At 62.6% G+C, this 12,130-nt stretch overlaps 1 protein-coding gene across 2 annotated transcripts in view; it reads left to right on the forward strand.

The window, feature by feature from the left end:
• The window catches only part of ESPN (espin), a 38,008-nt gene that overhangs the window by 22,039 nt on the left and 3,839 nt on the right, over positions 1 to 12,130 (forward strand). Inside the window, exons 6-11 of one of the 2 annotated variants that reach the window (XM_034671152.1) lie at positions 2,689 to 2,890; positions 3,788 to 4,059; positions 6,689 to 6,850; positions 6,941 to 7,133; positions 9,606 to 9,751; positions 9,835 to 10,098. In XM_034671152.1, coding sequence (XP_034527043.1) covers positions 2,689 to 2,890; positions 3,788 to 4,059; positions 6,689 to 6,850; positions 6,941 to 7,133; positions 9,606 to 9,751; positions 9,835 to 10,098 — 1,239 coding nt within the window. Of the gene's footprint in view, positions 1 to 2,688; positions 2,891 to 3,787; positions 4,060 to 6,688; positions 7,134 to 9,605; positions 9,752 to 9,834; positions 10,099 to 12,130 lie in introns of both variants that reach the window. The other variant, XM_034671151.1, reaches the window with a different exon arrangement.

The raw sequence follows: 12,130 nt of genomic DNA on the forward strand, positions 1-12,130 counted from the left end.
CGGCCGCCGACCTCTCGGACTACAACGGCCACAGCCACTGCACCCGCTACCTGCGGACAGTGGAGAACATGGTACGACCGCGAGACCCTGGTTATCTTTCCCCCACCCCATCCCCACCTCCCCCGAAAGGTAGGTGTTCTTACCCCTTTACCACGGAGGAAGCTGAGTTTCGGAGACGTGAAGCCCCTGTCCGAGGTCACCCAATGAGGAAGTGCCCTAGACCATCACCCTCTCTCAGCCCAGAACCACTGACCATGGAGGAGTGAGGGGGTGAAGGAAAAAGGGTCAAAGGGAGGAGGGCAGCGTCCTCCTGGTAAGGAGGAAGGTGGAGAAACCACAAGACACTTCCATACCGATGGGAATAGTCAAGTTCGTTCACCTACCCACAGCCCACACTGGTGGCTCATTTAAGTCTCCACCACCCCTGAGGCAGGTGGTGTTACTGCCCCAGTCTCGTCCAAGGTCACGCAGCTACGTTGTATGTTTGCTCGCTTCGTGGCTACTTCATAACTGGAAACCTGTGTTAGCTTTTTAAATGATTTCATTATGGTTGCACAGCAGTGAAGTCACCTCCTGGGACTTGAGCTCAGGTGTGTTTGGCTCCAAGTCCAGGGCCCTGACTTATCTGATGTAATGCCCGCTTTAGGGGAGGAGGGAGGACAGAGGGTCGGTCTCACAGGTGCATCTAGGAGGACCAGCTCTAGGTGCAGCCTGGCCAGAAGAGGGGCTGGGAAATGAGGCCTGGAGGGGAGAAGGTGGGTTGGCCTCCTGGCCATAGCACTGTCCGCAAGCATGAGGAGGGGTGGGCACCCCGGTTCTGGGTGCTCCAGAGCACAGCAAGGCCCAGGGGGTCAGAGACTGCAGCTGGACTGGAGGAAGAATTTTCCCCCCAAAGGCCACCCAGAGAGAGTGATGGTCCGACAGAGAGTGAGTACCCTGTAAGCTGGGTACACCAACTGGATGGTACAGGGCATTTCTGAACCAGAGGTGGTTCTTTCCCACTGAAAGAGTGTATGATTCTGTTTTGAGGGGGGGTCACCCCAGCCCCTCCAGGCCCTCTTACCAGCAGCTACAGTTGCCACAAACATGATCACATGAATTCCTACTCCGGCAGGTACCCTGCCCTGTGCTTTATGGTAGAATCTCACCGGAACTCAGTACCGATAGTTGATGTGTATGGCATTTACTGGCTACCACGCCCTGGCACTTCACTAATTTTTTAAATCTTTTTTTATACCCTCACAGGGTATAAAAGGAGGCAGGAAGTACTGTTATCCACATTTACAGATAAACTCAGTGGAGCCTGGGGGGCTCAGTCAGTTGAGCGTCTGACTCTTGATTTCAGCTCAGGTCATGATCTCAGGGTTGTGAGATCAAGCCCCGCGTCAGGCTCTGCACTGGGCGTGGAGCCTGCTTGAGATTCTCCCTCTCCCTCCCCCCTTCCCCCCGCCCCGCCCTGCACCCCGGCATGCTCTCTCTCTTTACGTACAGAAAGGATAAGTGACTTGCCCAAGGTCACTTAGCTAGTAAGTGGGAGAAGTGAAATTTGAAGACAACACTCCAGGCTGCAGAGTGTTATCCATGGGGTTGCCTGGCACCCCTAGTGCCCACTGCTGTCAGCCACAAAAAGAGAATTTTCAGCTGCCCACCCCCACCCAGCCCAGCCCCTGTGCTTTCCCTTGGCTCATGGAAAAGGCAGCAGGGTCTAGCCCCCTCCCCTTGGTTCCCTCATCCAGACAGGCCCAGCTGCTGCAGTGACAGATCTAAACGATGCAGGACGCTGGCCCAGAAAAGGCAAACACTCCCACAGAGCCCCTAATTACAGGGCCAATGAGCATGGCTGCTGAGCTGTTACCTGGTGCTAGGCTTGCCTCCCACTCCCGGGGGGCCTGTGACACTTCTCGGCAGGGAGGGGGCCCCGGGCAGGGAGGAGCAGGCTTGGGCAGGAGGCAGCCAACGGAGCCAGCGAGCGGGCTTGCCGGCAGCAAGGCCAGCATGGGCAACGTAAGCAGGACCCCCACCCCAGCCCGGTCCCGTGCCAGGAGGGTCAGGCCTGTGGGCAGGGGCACAGATAGTGGTGGGGACAGCAGGCTTACAGCCTGAGCTTGGGCTGCCAACCAGACTCAGGGGGCCACCCCAGGCCCCACCCTTTCTCCAAGGGCCCCATCAGGAGATAGAGGCTGGGCTGGTGTTGGGATTTGCCCCCGTAGAGCAAGGAGAGATAAGGGCTGCTGGCCAGGACATGGGGAATTAGTCTTTTCTGCAAGTTGTGGGGGCCCTGCATGCCTCCCCTGACCCCAGCAGCTGTGGCACCTGAGCCCCTCCCCACAGATACACTGGAGCCCAGTTCCTCTGATGAGGAAGGGCGAAGGCTAGTGCCACGGCAGTCTTCTCCTTGGGGTCCAGACCAGGGCCCTCTCTTCTGACAGTCTCTCAATCCCCCTGAGCAAGGAGTGGCTGGGGTGGGAGTTTCCCAGCAACCTGTAGTCCCGCTGCCAGGGGGCCGGGCTTGGGTGTGAATCTTCCCCTGGGAAGAACCTGAGAGACATTCTCAGAATGCGGAGGGAGCCCAGAAAGGGAAGCAGCTCGGCCTAGGTCGCCCAGCAAGGACATGGCTGAGCAGGACCCTGGCCTGGAGCACACTCGTCTTCGGGTCAGGCTGTCCCCACTGCCTCCCCTCCCGTTCAGAGTGTGGAGCACCGTGTCCTGTCCCGGGATCCGTCTGCTGAGCTGGAGACCAAGCAGCCTGACTCCGGCATGTCTTCACCTAATACCACCATGTCAGTCCAGCCGCTGAACTTTGACCTCAGCTCGCCCACCAGCACCCTCTCCAACTATGACTCCTGCCCCTCCAGCCACTCCAGCATCAAGGAGCAGCGCCCCCCACGCCGTGAGTGGGCTGGGCTGGGAAGAGGGAGGAGGGAGCATAGACTGGGACTGGCCACTGGGCCGTGAGGGCCAGCCTCAGGACCGCTCCGCCCACAGCTGACGCTGGAGGCAGCCCAGGTCACCAGGAGGGGCTGCTGGTTGTGGTGAGAGGCAGGTGACACTTGTACCCATCACAAACACACCTGTAGGTCCACAGGGACTCTCCCTCAGACAGAACCCACCTGCACCCCGCAAATGATTCATTATCCTCACTCACACACGCACACACACGCGCACACACACAGTGTTCGCCAGACTTTACACACACCTGGTCACACTCAAGTGTGCACCCTTGTACATGTGTATGCACAATATACAGACAGGAGCACACAACCACACATCCAGCCCTGTGCAGATGCACGCCCACACCTGTGCTACAGCAGACACTCAGCCTCCGTTTCCACACTCCAGACGTGTGTACACATGCAAACACACACAGACACAGCCCATGTCCGCACACGGATGCAAACCCATTTGTAAATACAAAGAAACACGTGCGAGTACTGACAAACATACACAAAGGCACACACTGCCACACACTCTGCGATGGCTGCCTCAAGCCGCCAGGTGACCCGAGGAGCTGCCCCTTCACCCTCCGGGTGGCTGTGCCCCACTGGCATGCCCTGGCGTCAAAAGCCCCCTGGGCCTCCCTCCAAACTTGAGTGCACTCTTTCCCCAACACATGCAGGGCAGGGCGAGGGGGGCCGTGCACTGCTGGGGCCCACAGCGGAGCCATGCCGAGCTGCACCTCTAAGCCCACCTCACCCCTTGGTGTGTTGCTTCTGGGTGGAAGAGGGTCTCCGTCCTGGGGGACAGCCTCTCTGCAAACTCCCAAACCCAGTCTTCGCTCCCTCCGCAGGGCTTCCCAGCTCAAGAGCTGCAGATATACAAAACTACATGGACATGCTGAGCCCGGAGCTGGGCCGGCCCCGGGGCAAGACGGAGAGAACCACACCACTGCCACCACCACCCAGCTTCCCTCCGCCACCCCCACCCCCAGGGACCCAGCTGCCCCCACCTCCACCAGGCTCCCCAGCTCCCCAGCCCCCCGTGGGGCCACATGCAGCTGATATCTACATACAGACCAAGAGCAAACTCCGCCATGTGGAGACGGAGGCCTTCAAGAAGGAGGTAGTGAACTTCACCCACCTGCCTGCCTCCCTATGCGCCTGGGCAGATAGACAGCACCTGAGGCCAGGAGACTGGCTCGCGGGCACAGGGTGAGGGGCCCTGGGCCAGCGTGGCCTATTCGAGAGTCGAAGCTCCTGGCCAGCCCCATGGGGACCCAGGTCTGGGCACTGGGGACAGGCAGATGAGTAAGACAAAGCCACCACCCTCTCAGGAGCTGGGGATGGGTGAAGGAACATAAATCAGACAGCAGCGCCTCTCAGGGAGCTGGGTCCTCCCACACGTCTTGCACAGAGTGGCAGGGTGGTCACAGAATTGTCAGAGAATACGTGCAAACAGCCTCTCCCCAGCCCTACACATGCCCACAGCCCCAGGGTCAGGTGGAGAATGGCTCCCAAGGGGGTGTCCTCCCCGGGGGAGATGCAGGTGGCATGGCTGTGAAGGGCCACGGGGAGGGCGGAGGCAGGGGGAGAGAGCAGTAGTGGGACCGTGTACTCAGAGGGGGCTGAGGGAGGGCTGAGACTGAATTTGGCTTCCCAGTTTGGGACTTGGAGTGCCTAGGGTGGTGGAAGGGTCAGTCCTGAGATGGGAGCCATGCGGGAGTGTCCAGTGAGGGTACATTGAATGGGAGGTGCCCAGGATGTTGGGGCCACTGGGTTTCTGGCTGAAGCTCTGGAGCAAGAGGACTGTCTGATAGCTGAGAGTCCTGGGCAGGGAGCCCCAACCCCTGGGCTGGGGTTCTGGGTGTTCTGAGAAGTAGGGGACAACCTGAGAGCACAGGTTGCCTAGTATGGGGTAGAGGCCCCCCCACAGTCCCGTGGGAGCCCTGACCTCTAGTTCTCTCTCAAGCCCAAAGCAAGACACTCCAGAGGCAAGCTGAGTAACCAATTTGCCCACAGGTGACTCAGGTCACAGGGCCACTGGGTGGGGGAGGGGAAGGACAACCTCCACAATGACTCCACCCTGCCCTCACTGCCATCCTGGACCAAGCTCTCAGTCGGGTCTTCTTTCATCTCGATGAGGTGGAGAGGGCCCAGGAGAGAACTGCAGGGGGCCATGGGCCAGCCGACTTTCCCCCGCCATCGGCTGTGTGAGCCCTGCCCCAAGCCACAGGAGCGGTGGCCCAGGCTGTGGCCCCTCCACTCCCCTGCGCACCAGGATTTCGAGGTCCCGTGCCCCTACCCGGTGTGTGCGTGCAGGACCGCAGGCGACCGGCAGCTCCACAAAGGGCCCTTTGTGTGCCGGCTGTGCCTCGCGTCCCCCGTCTCCGCCCCCTGGGCCTGGCCGTTGTCTGACCGCATCCAGAGCAGGGTCGTGGCATCCGCGCCTTGGGGCTGCAGGGGGCGCCGAGGGAGCGGACTGGCCCAGAAAACAAATCCTGTGGTGTAGGGTTTCCTGCAACGAGAGCCGGTTCGGGTGGGGCGTGGAGGTCCGGGGCCACCGCGGGGACGCACGGGCGGAGGATGGAGCAGGGGACAGCCCCCGCGCGGTGACTCGGCCTTTGGCCCTGCCGCCCCATGTCCTTTTCCCTGGGCTGGGCTTAGCGGGGGGCAGCTGCGACGGGGCGGGCCACCGCGCTGTCATCTGAGCCCGCCTTGCCGCCCCTGAAACCCGAGGCTTAGGCGCGGGTGTCGGTGTCGCTTACGCGGATGTCGATGGTTTCCAGATGCGGGAGGGGAAGGGCGGGGCGTGACCCGGAACCCAGGGGTACCAAATATGGGGGGGCTCCGCTGCTCGTGGTCAGGCCCGCATTCTGTCCACGGGGTTTGGAAGGGACCAGATGGGGGAGGAGGATGGAGGCCGGGGTGCCCAGCGCCTAGCGGAGGGGAAGAGGCGCGGGGGGCGGGGCCACATCTGCCTCTCCGGGCAGGTAGGAGCAGCGGCAGGTTGTGGCGATGCAGTCGGAGCCCCCGTGAGTACCCTATTGCTGAGAGTGGGTCAGCCCGGGATTGGCGGGCCCTGGGTGATGTCAGGCCGGCGGAGCTCATAGGCGCTCTTAGGCGCAGGCGGGCAAGGGCTGGGCCGTAACCTGAGAGGAAGGATCAGGTAGCGCAGGTGTCGGGTCCATGCCGCCCCCGCCGCCAGGTGCACAGCGGGGGCCACCGGCATAGGCGCAGGTAGGAGCAGCCCCGGGGTCCGGCAGCTGAGAGCCCTGCGCAAGCAGGAGCCTAACAGGGCAAGGGCTCTGAGGGCGGCTCCCTCGCCGGCGTCCCCGAAAGAGAGGGTTCGGCAGAGCCGTGGGGACGCGCGGGATGGTCGGGTGGCCAGGAGTGGGGTGAGGCGGAGGTCTTAACTCTAGCTAAACCGAGAGCTGCCCCTTCTCCGGCTCCCCCTGGCGACTGGGCTGGGTCAACCCGCCCCTGGTCCCGCCCCTTCTAGCCTGAGTGGGGGCCCTTGTGGGCCTTGGCCCGCTCCCAAAACCCTTCCCTGTAGGACCGACCGAGCCTGCCCTTCCCAGGACCCTCGCCCCATCTCCGCTCTGAGAACAGGAGGGTCTGGGAACCCGGTTGGCTGCACCCTTCGACGGCCGCTGGCCATGAGCCCCGGGAATGTGAAGAGCTGGGGGGGGGCGGGGCGTGGGAGGCGGCCGGGACCAGTGCCTGAAGCCCCCTCCACCGCTGTCTTCCCGCAGCTGAGCTCCCGCGACGGCCACAACGGGCTGAGGAGGCAGGACTCCGGCCGCAAGCCCCGCGCCTTCAGCAAGCAGCCCAGCACGGGGGACTACTACCGGCAGCTGGGCCGCTGTCCGGGGGAGCCGCTGGCCGCAGGCCCGGGCATGGCGCACAGCGAGGAGGTGCGTGCCTGCCAGCCCGCACCCGCCGGCCGCCCAGGACCCGGCCTGGCCTCCCGCTTCTCACTCGCTAGCCCCTCCGCTCCCCCGCAGGCGGCGCTGCTCCCCGGGAACCACGTGCATAACGGCTGCGCCGCGGACCCAAAGGCGTCTAGGGAGCTGCCGCCGCCGCCGCCGCCGCCGCCCCTGCCGGAGGCCCTTAGCTCGCAGCCGCCTGCTCCGCCTCTGCCCTTCGAGGGCGCTGGCCCTGGCTGCGGGCAGCGTCGCTCCTCCTCGTCCACTGGCAGTGAGTAGGGGCGGGTTGCGGGGTGGGGGGCGGCGCTAGCCCGGAAGGGGAGGGAAACCTAGACATCGCTCCCTTCCCAGCTGCGACTGCCCTTGCGCTCACTCTTCTCTTGTTCCTGCTGCAGCCCCTAGCCCAAAGAGGACCCTAAGCAAAGGCTCTGCGTTAGTGTGAGCTCGGTCAAGTCCCCTTGCCGCTCTGGGCCCAGGTCCCATCCAGCAGGGAAGGCCTCCCAGCTCTGGTGGCTGGTGTTTCTAATGAGCTGGTGCTAATGGGAAGCTCTGAGAAGCAGAACTAGTTTCAAGGAGGCAGGGCTGCTGGCCAAGCTTCTTCCTGCCCCGTATCTATCCTACATCTCTCTTCTGCTCCTCACCTCTATCTCTTGTTCTTCGAAGCTAGCTACAGCCTGGGCTCTTCTCAGATGCATCAGGGACTCTTCCAGTCAGATACCCCCAGAGGCCCCAGGCCAGCTAGGACCTGGCTATGGGGACAAGGCCAGTGACCCATGATGCCCTGCCGTTTCCCTCCTGATGACCACCCCCACACACACATCTTTTTTAAGGTCTAGACTGGTGACCAGGATTCCTGAGCTTCTCTTCCATAATGTGGGTCAGGCACTTGCATGCCAGGCCTCCTGTAAGGCCCAGGAGCTCGGGCCTGGGCGCTGATACTCCCACCCAAGCCTGGGGGGAGGGGGGTTGCCCAGCCACTCAGTGCAGGGACCATGTTTCGTGACACCAACCAAAGCTTCATCTCCCTAACTAGGAGTGCAAGAGTATAATAGGGTCCGGAGCAGGACCAGCCTGGGCTCCCTAGGGTACCTGCGGAGCCTCAGCCCCTGCAGACCGGAGCCCACGGTAGCATGCTCACCACCACCGGAGCTTCCAGCATGGTCCCCAGCTCTGGGGTTAGCTTTTTCCATCTGGAGCAAGGCTGAAGCTAGGAACAGATGAAAAATAGATTCCAGGCTTCTCCAGACACCCCTTCTCAGCAGAACCTGGGCTGGGTGCCCTATCCCAACCCAATGCCAAGATTGAGGCCCTTGTTAGGGGGCCAGGGCCAGAGGCAGCCCTACCCAATCCTCAGGGACCAGTAAGGGCCAGAACTGGGAGGACCACCCTTGTGGAGCCCCAGAGCAGCCTGAGCCAGGGTCAGATGAGCTGGAAAATTCCTTCTCTCCTTCCCCCCCCCATGCATCTCCCTCCCTTCTTCCTGCCCTCCCTTCTCTTGCTGTCCCCCCCACCCCCCCGCTGTCCTAGCCTCACCCTAGCCTCCTCCCCCTCCTAACTTCGCTGTCACTTCTCTCCTCTCGGTCCCTAGAAGTGAGAGTCCTGAGGCACAGGAAGAGTGAGTAGCTGTGTGCCTGCTGGCTCCTGGCTGAGGTGCGGGGCGGGGAACAAGGCACGCTCAGGGAAATCAAGGCCGAAGGACCTGGGACTTTAAAAAGGGCAGAGCCAGGGGCCAGCAGGCCAGGGGTCCTCCACACTACAGCCACCTTCCAACCTCCACTATACCCGCATACACACCCACGAATTCGGCCCGGGGCTGTCAGTTTTGCCTAAATAAATGGGCCCGGTGCCAGCGCCTCCCTGGCACCTTTTCCTTTTATCCCTCCTGCTCCTCGCTCAGGGATCCCCAGCCCCTGGGGAACCTAAAAGTCCCCTGTTGCCCTGTTTTGTTGCCCTCACCCAGCCCTCACCCCTCCTCAGTCTCTAAAGACAGCCCTTCCCAGACCTCAGTCACCTCCGCTAGGCTTGTCAGAAAATGCAAACTCTGTGCACTGGTAATTTGCATGTTTTCACCTGGCCCTTCTTCCTGGGTGCCTTCACCCCACATCCTTAGTAGGGGCTCCGCTTTCCTAGGTCCCCCAGAGATGAGCAGCGCTTTGCCATAAGTGTGCTACGGGCTTGCAACCAGTGTGTCTGCGCGTGTGTCTGTCTGAGGGTATGGGGGCTGGGGAGGGGACCGGTTGGGTTCTGGCATCCAGGGTTCTGAGTGCATATAGCCATGGAGGCCCCAGGCGACTCAGTCCAAGGGTCACTGAGCTTTGCTGATGCAGAGAGGGCTGGAGGGAGACTCCACCCCGGCAGGGCCGAGCCAGGGAACCCAGGACAAAGGTCAGGTGGCTGGCCCCCAGGTAGTGTCTTGGAGCTGGTCAGTCAGTGTCCTGGGTGGAGACATTCGCTGGAGTCCCCTGGGCCGGCCCGAGACCCAGCATGTACTCCCGAGGGCCTTCAGGCGGGGCCCCCAAGCCCCGTGAGTAGGGCCGGGAGGATGGTGGGGCCTGGCGAGCTGCGATTGGGGACCCCCCTCTGGGGTCCGCGAGAACCGCCCAGGGGACCTGGGACCTGGAGAGCTGCCATCTGGGGCCCTCACCCCTCCTGACTTGGGGAGGGGGCAGCCGAGGGGCAGATAGGGGGCGGCGGGGACAAAGGCCCCGCCCCCGGCCAGCACCTTGTCTCCTGCCTCGCGCAGGCACCAAGTCTTTCAACATGATGTCCCCGACGGGTGACAACTCCGAGCTACTGGCTGAGATCAAGGCAGGCAAGAGTCTGAAGCCGACGCCACAGAGCAAGGGGCTGACCACGGTGTTCTCTGGCAGCGGGCAACCGATCTCCCAGGTAGGCGGCCCGCCGGGCACTCCCGCCCGGGTTCCCCTCGCCCCTGCCCGCCAGGCTCTCAGTGTTGCCGCTTCTCCCGGCAGGCCGACTCGCCGCTGCCTCAGGCGTCGCCTGCGCCTTCACCAGCCCGGAGCCCCACCCCACCGGCCGCGGGGCCCCAGCCTCTGCTCAATGGCAGTGTGGCGCCGGCGCCGCCCGCCACCCCGGCGCCAGGCGTGCAGCTGGACGTGGAGGCGCTCATCCCCACGCACGATGAGCAGGGCCGGCCCATCCCCGAGTGGAAGAGGCAGGTTATGGTGCGGAAACTGCAGCTGAAGATGCAGGAGGAGGAGGAGCAGAAGCGGAAGGTGGGCGGGGTGGGGCTTCCCGGAGGGTCTGTACCTGGGCCCTCGGCCCATCCCCCACATCACCCCCCCCAAGCCTGCCTTTCCCTTCCACCTCGGGTGGCTCCCAGTACCTTGGGGGGGGGGGGACTGGGTTGGACGACCTCCCTGACCTGGGACTGTCCCCAGTCTCGACCCCTGACCCCGCCTCAGGCACCAGATGGCCAAGTTCATCAAACTCTAATGTGCTTCTAGGAAGCTCCTGGGTGAGGCTGACCATACTGGTCCAGGGAGCACACTGGGAGTAGCCAACAGGCTTTTGGTTGCAGTCAGCCTGGCCTGGGCCCTTTCCCTGCACTGCCATTTTCCAGCCATGGATACTGAGCCTCATCTCGCCTAAGATATTTTATCTGTCAGATGATTCATCATCACTGGCTGGATGGATGGTTTGCCACAGACCCACTCAACACGTGTTTCCTGGGTGCTGTGTATGTGACATGCACTGTTGTAGCCTCTAGGGATTCACAATAAACATATCAGGGCCTTTTCAAGGTGGCTGCAAGGGGAGAAGGGATGTCAGGCGGTCAACCAACAAGCAAACACAGCATCTTAGTAGAGCCATAAGTGCCCCCCCCCCAAGAATACGAAACAAGATAATGCGAGAGCCTGAGTGAGCAGGAAGGCCTGCAACTGGGCTGTTACAATACAGGGGCACTGCGATGGGGCATGCAGAAGACTGCGACAGCCCTAAGCCCACCATCCTATTTGGGCTGGGGGCGGCGTTAGGGAAGGAGGAAGTGATGTCCAAGGTGGACTTGGGAGATGAGCAAGAGGTGGACTGGGAACAGTGGGACACAGAGCAAGCAGGCTCCAAGACTGTACTAGGAGAGGGGTGGAGCTGGAGAGGTCAGTGGGGCTCCGATCCCCAAGGCCTGGCCTTGAAGAAAATGGACTTTCTCCTGCAGCAGTCGGGAGCCTGGGAGGGGTTATGTGGGGAAGTGGCCTCTTCCTATTTGTCTGTGAGGAACGGATTGTAGTGGGTCAAGATGAACTGGGAGGACAGCCCCCTCAACCCCCCGGGCTGGAGAAGCTCAGCACTCAAGTGAGGAATGAACGAAACTGTCGGAAATCCCTGGCCTAGCTCCATAAATTGATTATTATTCCTGGTCCCGGGACTAGGAGCGAAATGGTAGCCTGGCGGCCGGTTCCGCAGTAAGACACTGGCGGCGTGCACAGGGAGGGCTTGGGCCTCAGGGGGCGTTCAGAAGGGGTCATGGGTCTGGGCGAGGCCTCGCTGGCATGCAGACCTGAGACGGGGTGGGAAAGGGCGGCCTTGCGTCTCAGCTTCAACGCCTTTTGCATGTTCCTTCGGTGGTGTAATGAGCAACCTAGCCAGGTGTGGAGACTCCGTCTGCCCGCCCTGCCTCTGCAACAGCGCCCAACGACCCCGCCAGCGACCAAAGAGGACACTGCCCAGAGCCCGGAGTAGCGGCCTCGCCCCAGTGCAATCACCTGCCGGCCGGGCTTGGCCCATCCCCGCCAACACAGCCCCGCGGAGCCATTACACCACCCGGGACATGCAAATGGCGCCCCCGGCGGCCGCTGCGGGAACCGGGCCAGAGGGAGACGCGCCTCCCTCCCCTCTCTTGTCTTCCCCGCCTTAGCTGATGGCCGCCAGCTCGTGCTGCTACCCCCGCGAGGGCTGGAGGTACTCCAGCGCGCACAACGCCATCCTCGGGCCCTTCGGCGAGCTCATGACCGAAGCCGACATTCTCCGCATCGAGCAGCAAATCGAGAACCTGCAGGTGTTGCACAAGGCGCAGAAGCTGGAGGCGCGCCTGGAGCAGCTGGAGCTGGAGCTGGAGCAGCTGCTGCCGATCTCTGCCGCCCTTTCGGCGCCGCGCTTCACCGTCGATCCGCGCCGCATGCACGGCCGCGCCGCCAGCCTGCCTGCCTGGTGCAGCAAGATCTCCACGCTGCTCAAAAGCATGGCCACGCTACTGGCTGCGCTGGGCGGCCGGCCCGCGCACCTGGCCGAGCTGCTGGCCGCCGACAC

This window comes from Ailuropoda melanoleuca, chromosome 11 (genome assembly GCF_002007445.2).
Source record: "Ailuropoda melanoleuca isolate Jingjing chromosome 11, ASM200744v2, whole genome shotgun sequence".
Taxonomy (NCBI): Eukaryota; Metazoa; Chordata; class Mammalia; order Carnivora; family Ursidae; genus Ailuropoda; species Ailuropoda melanoleuca.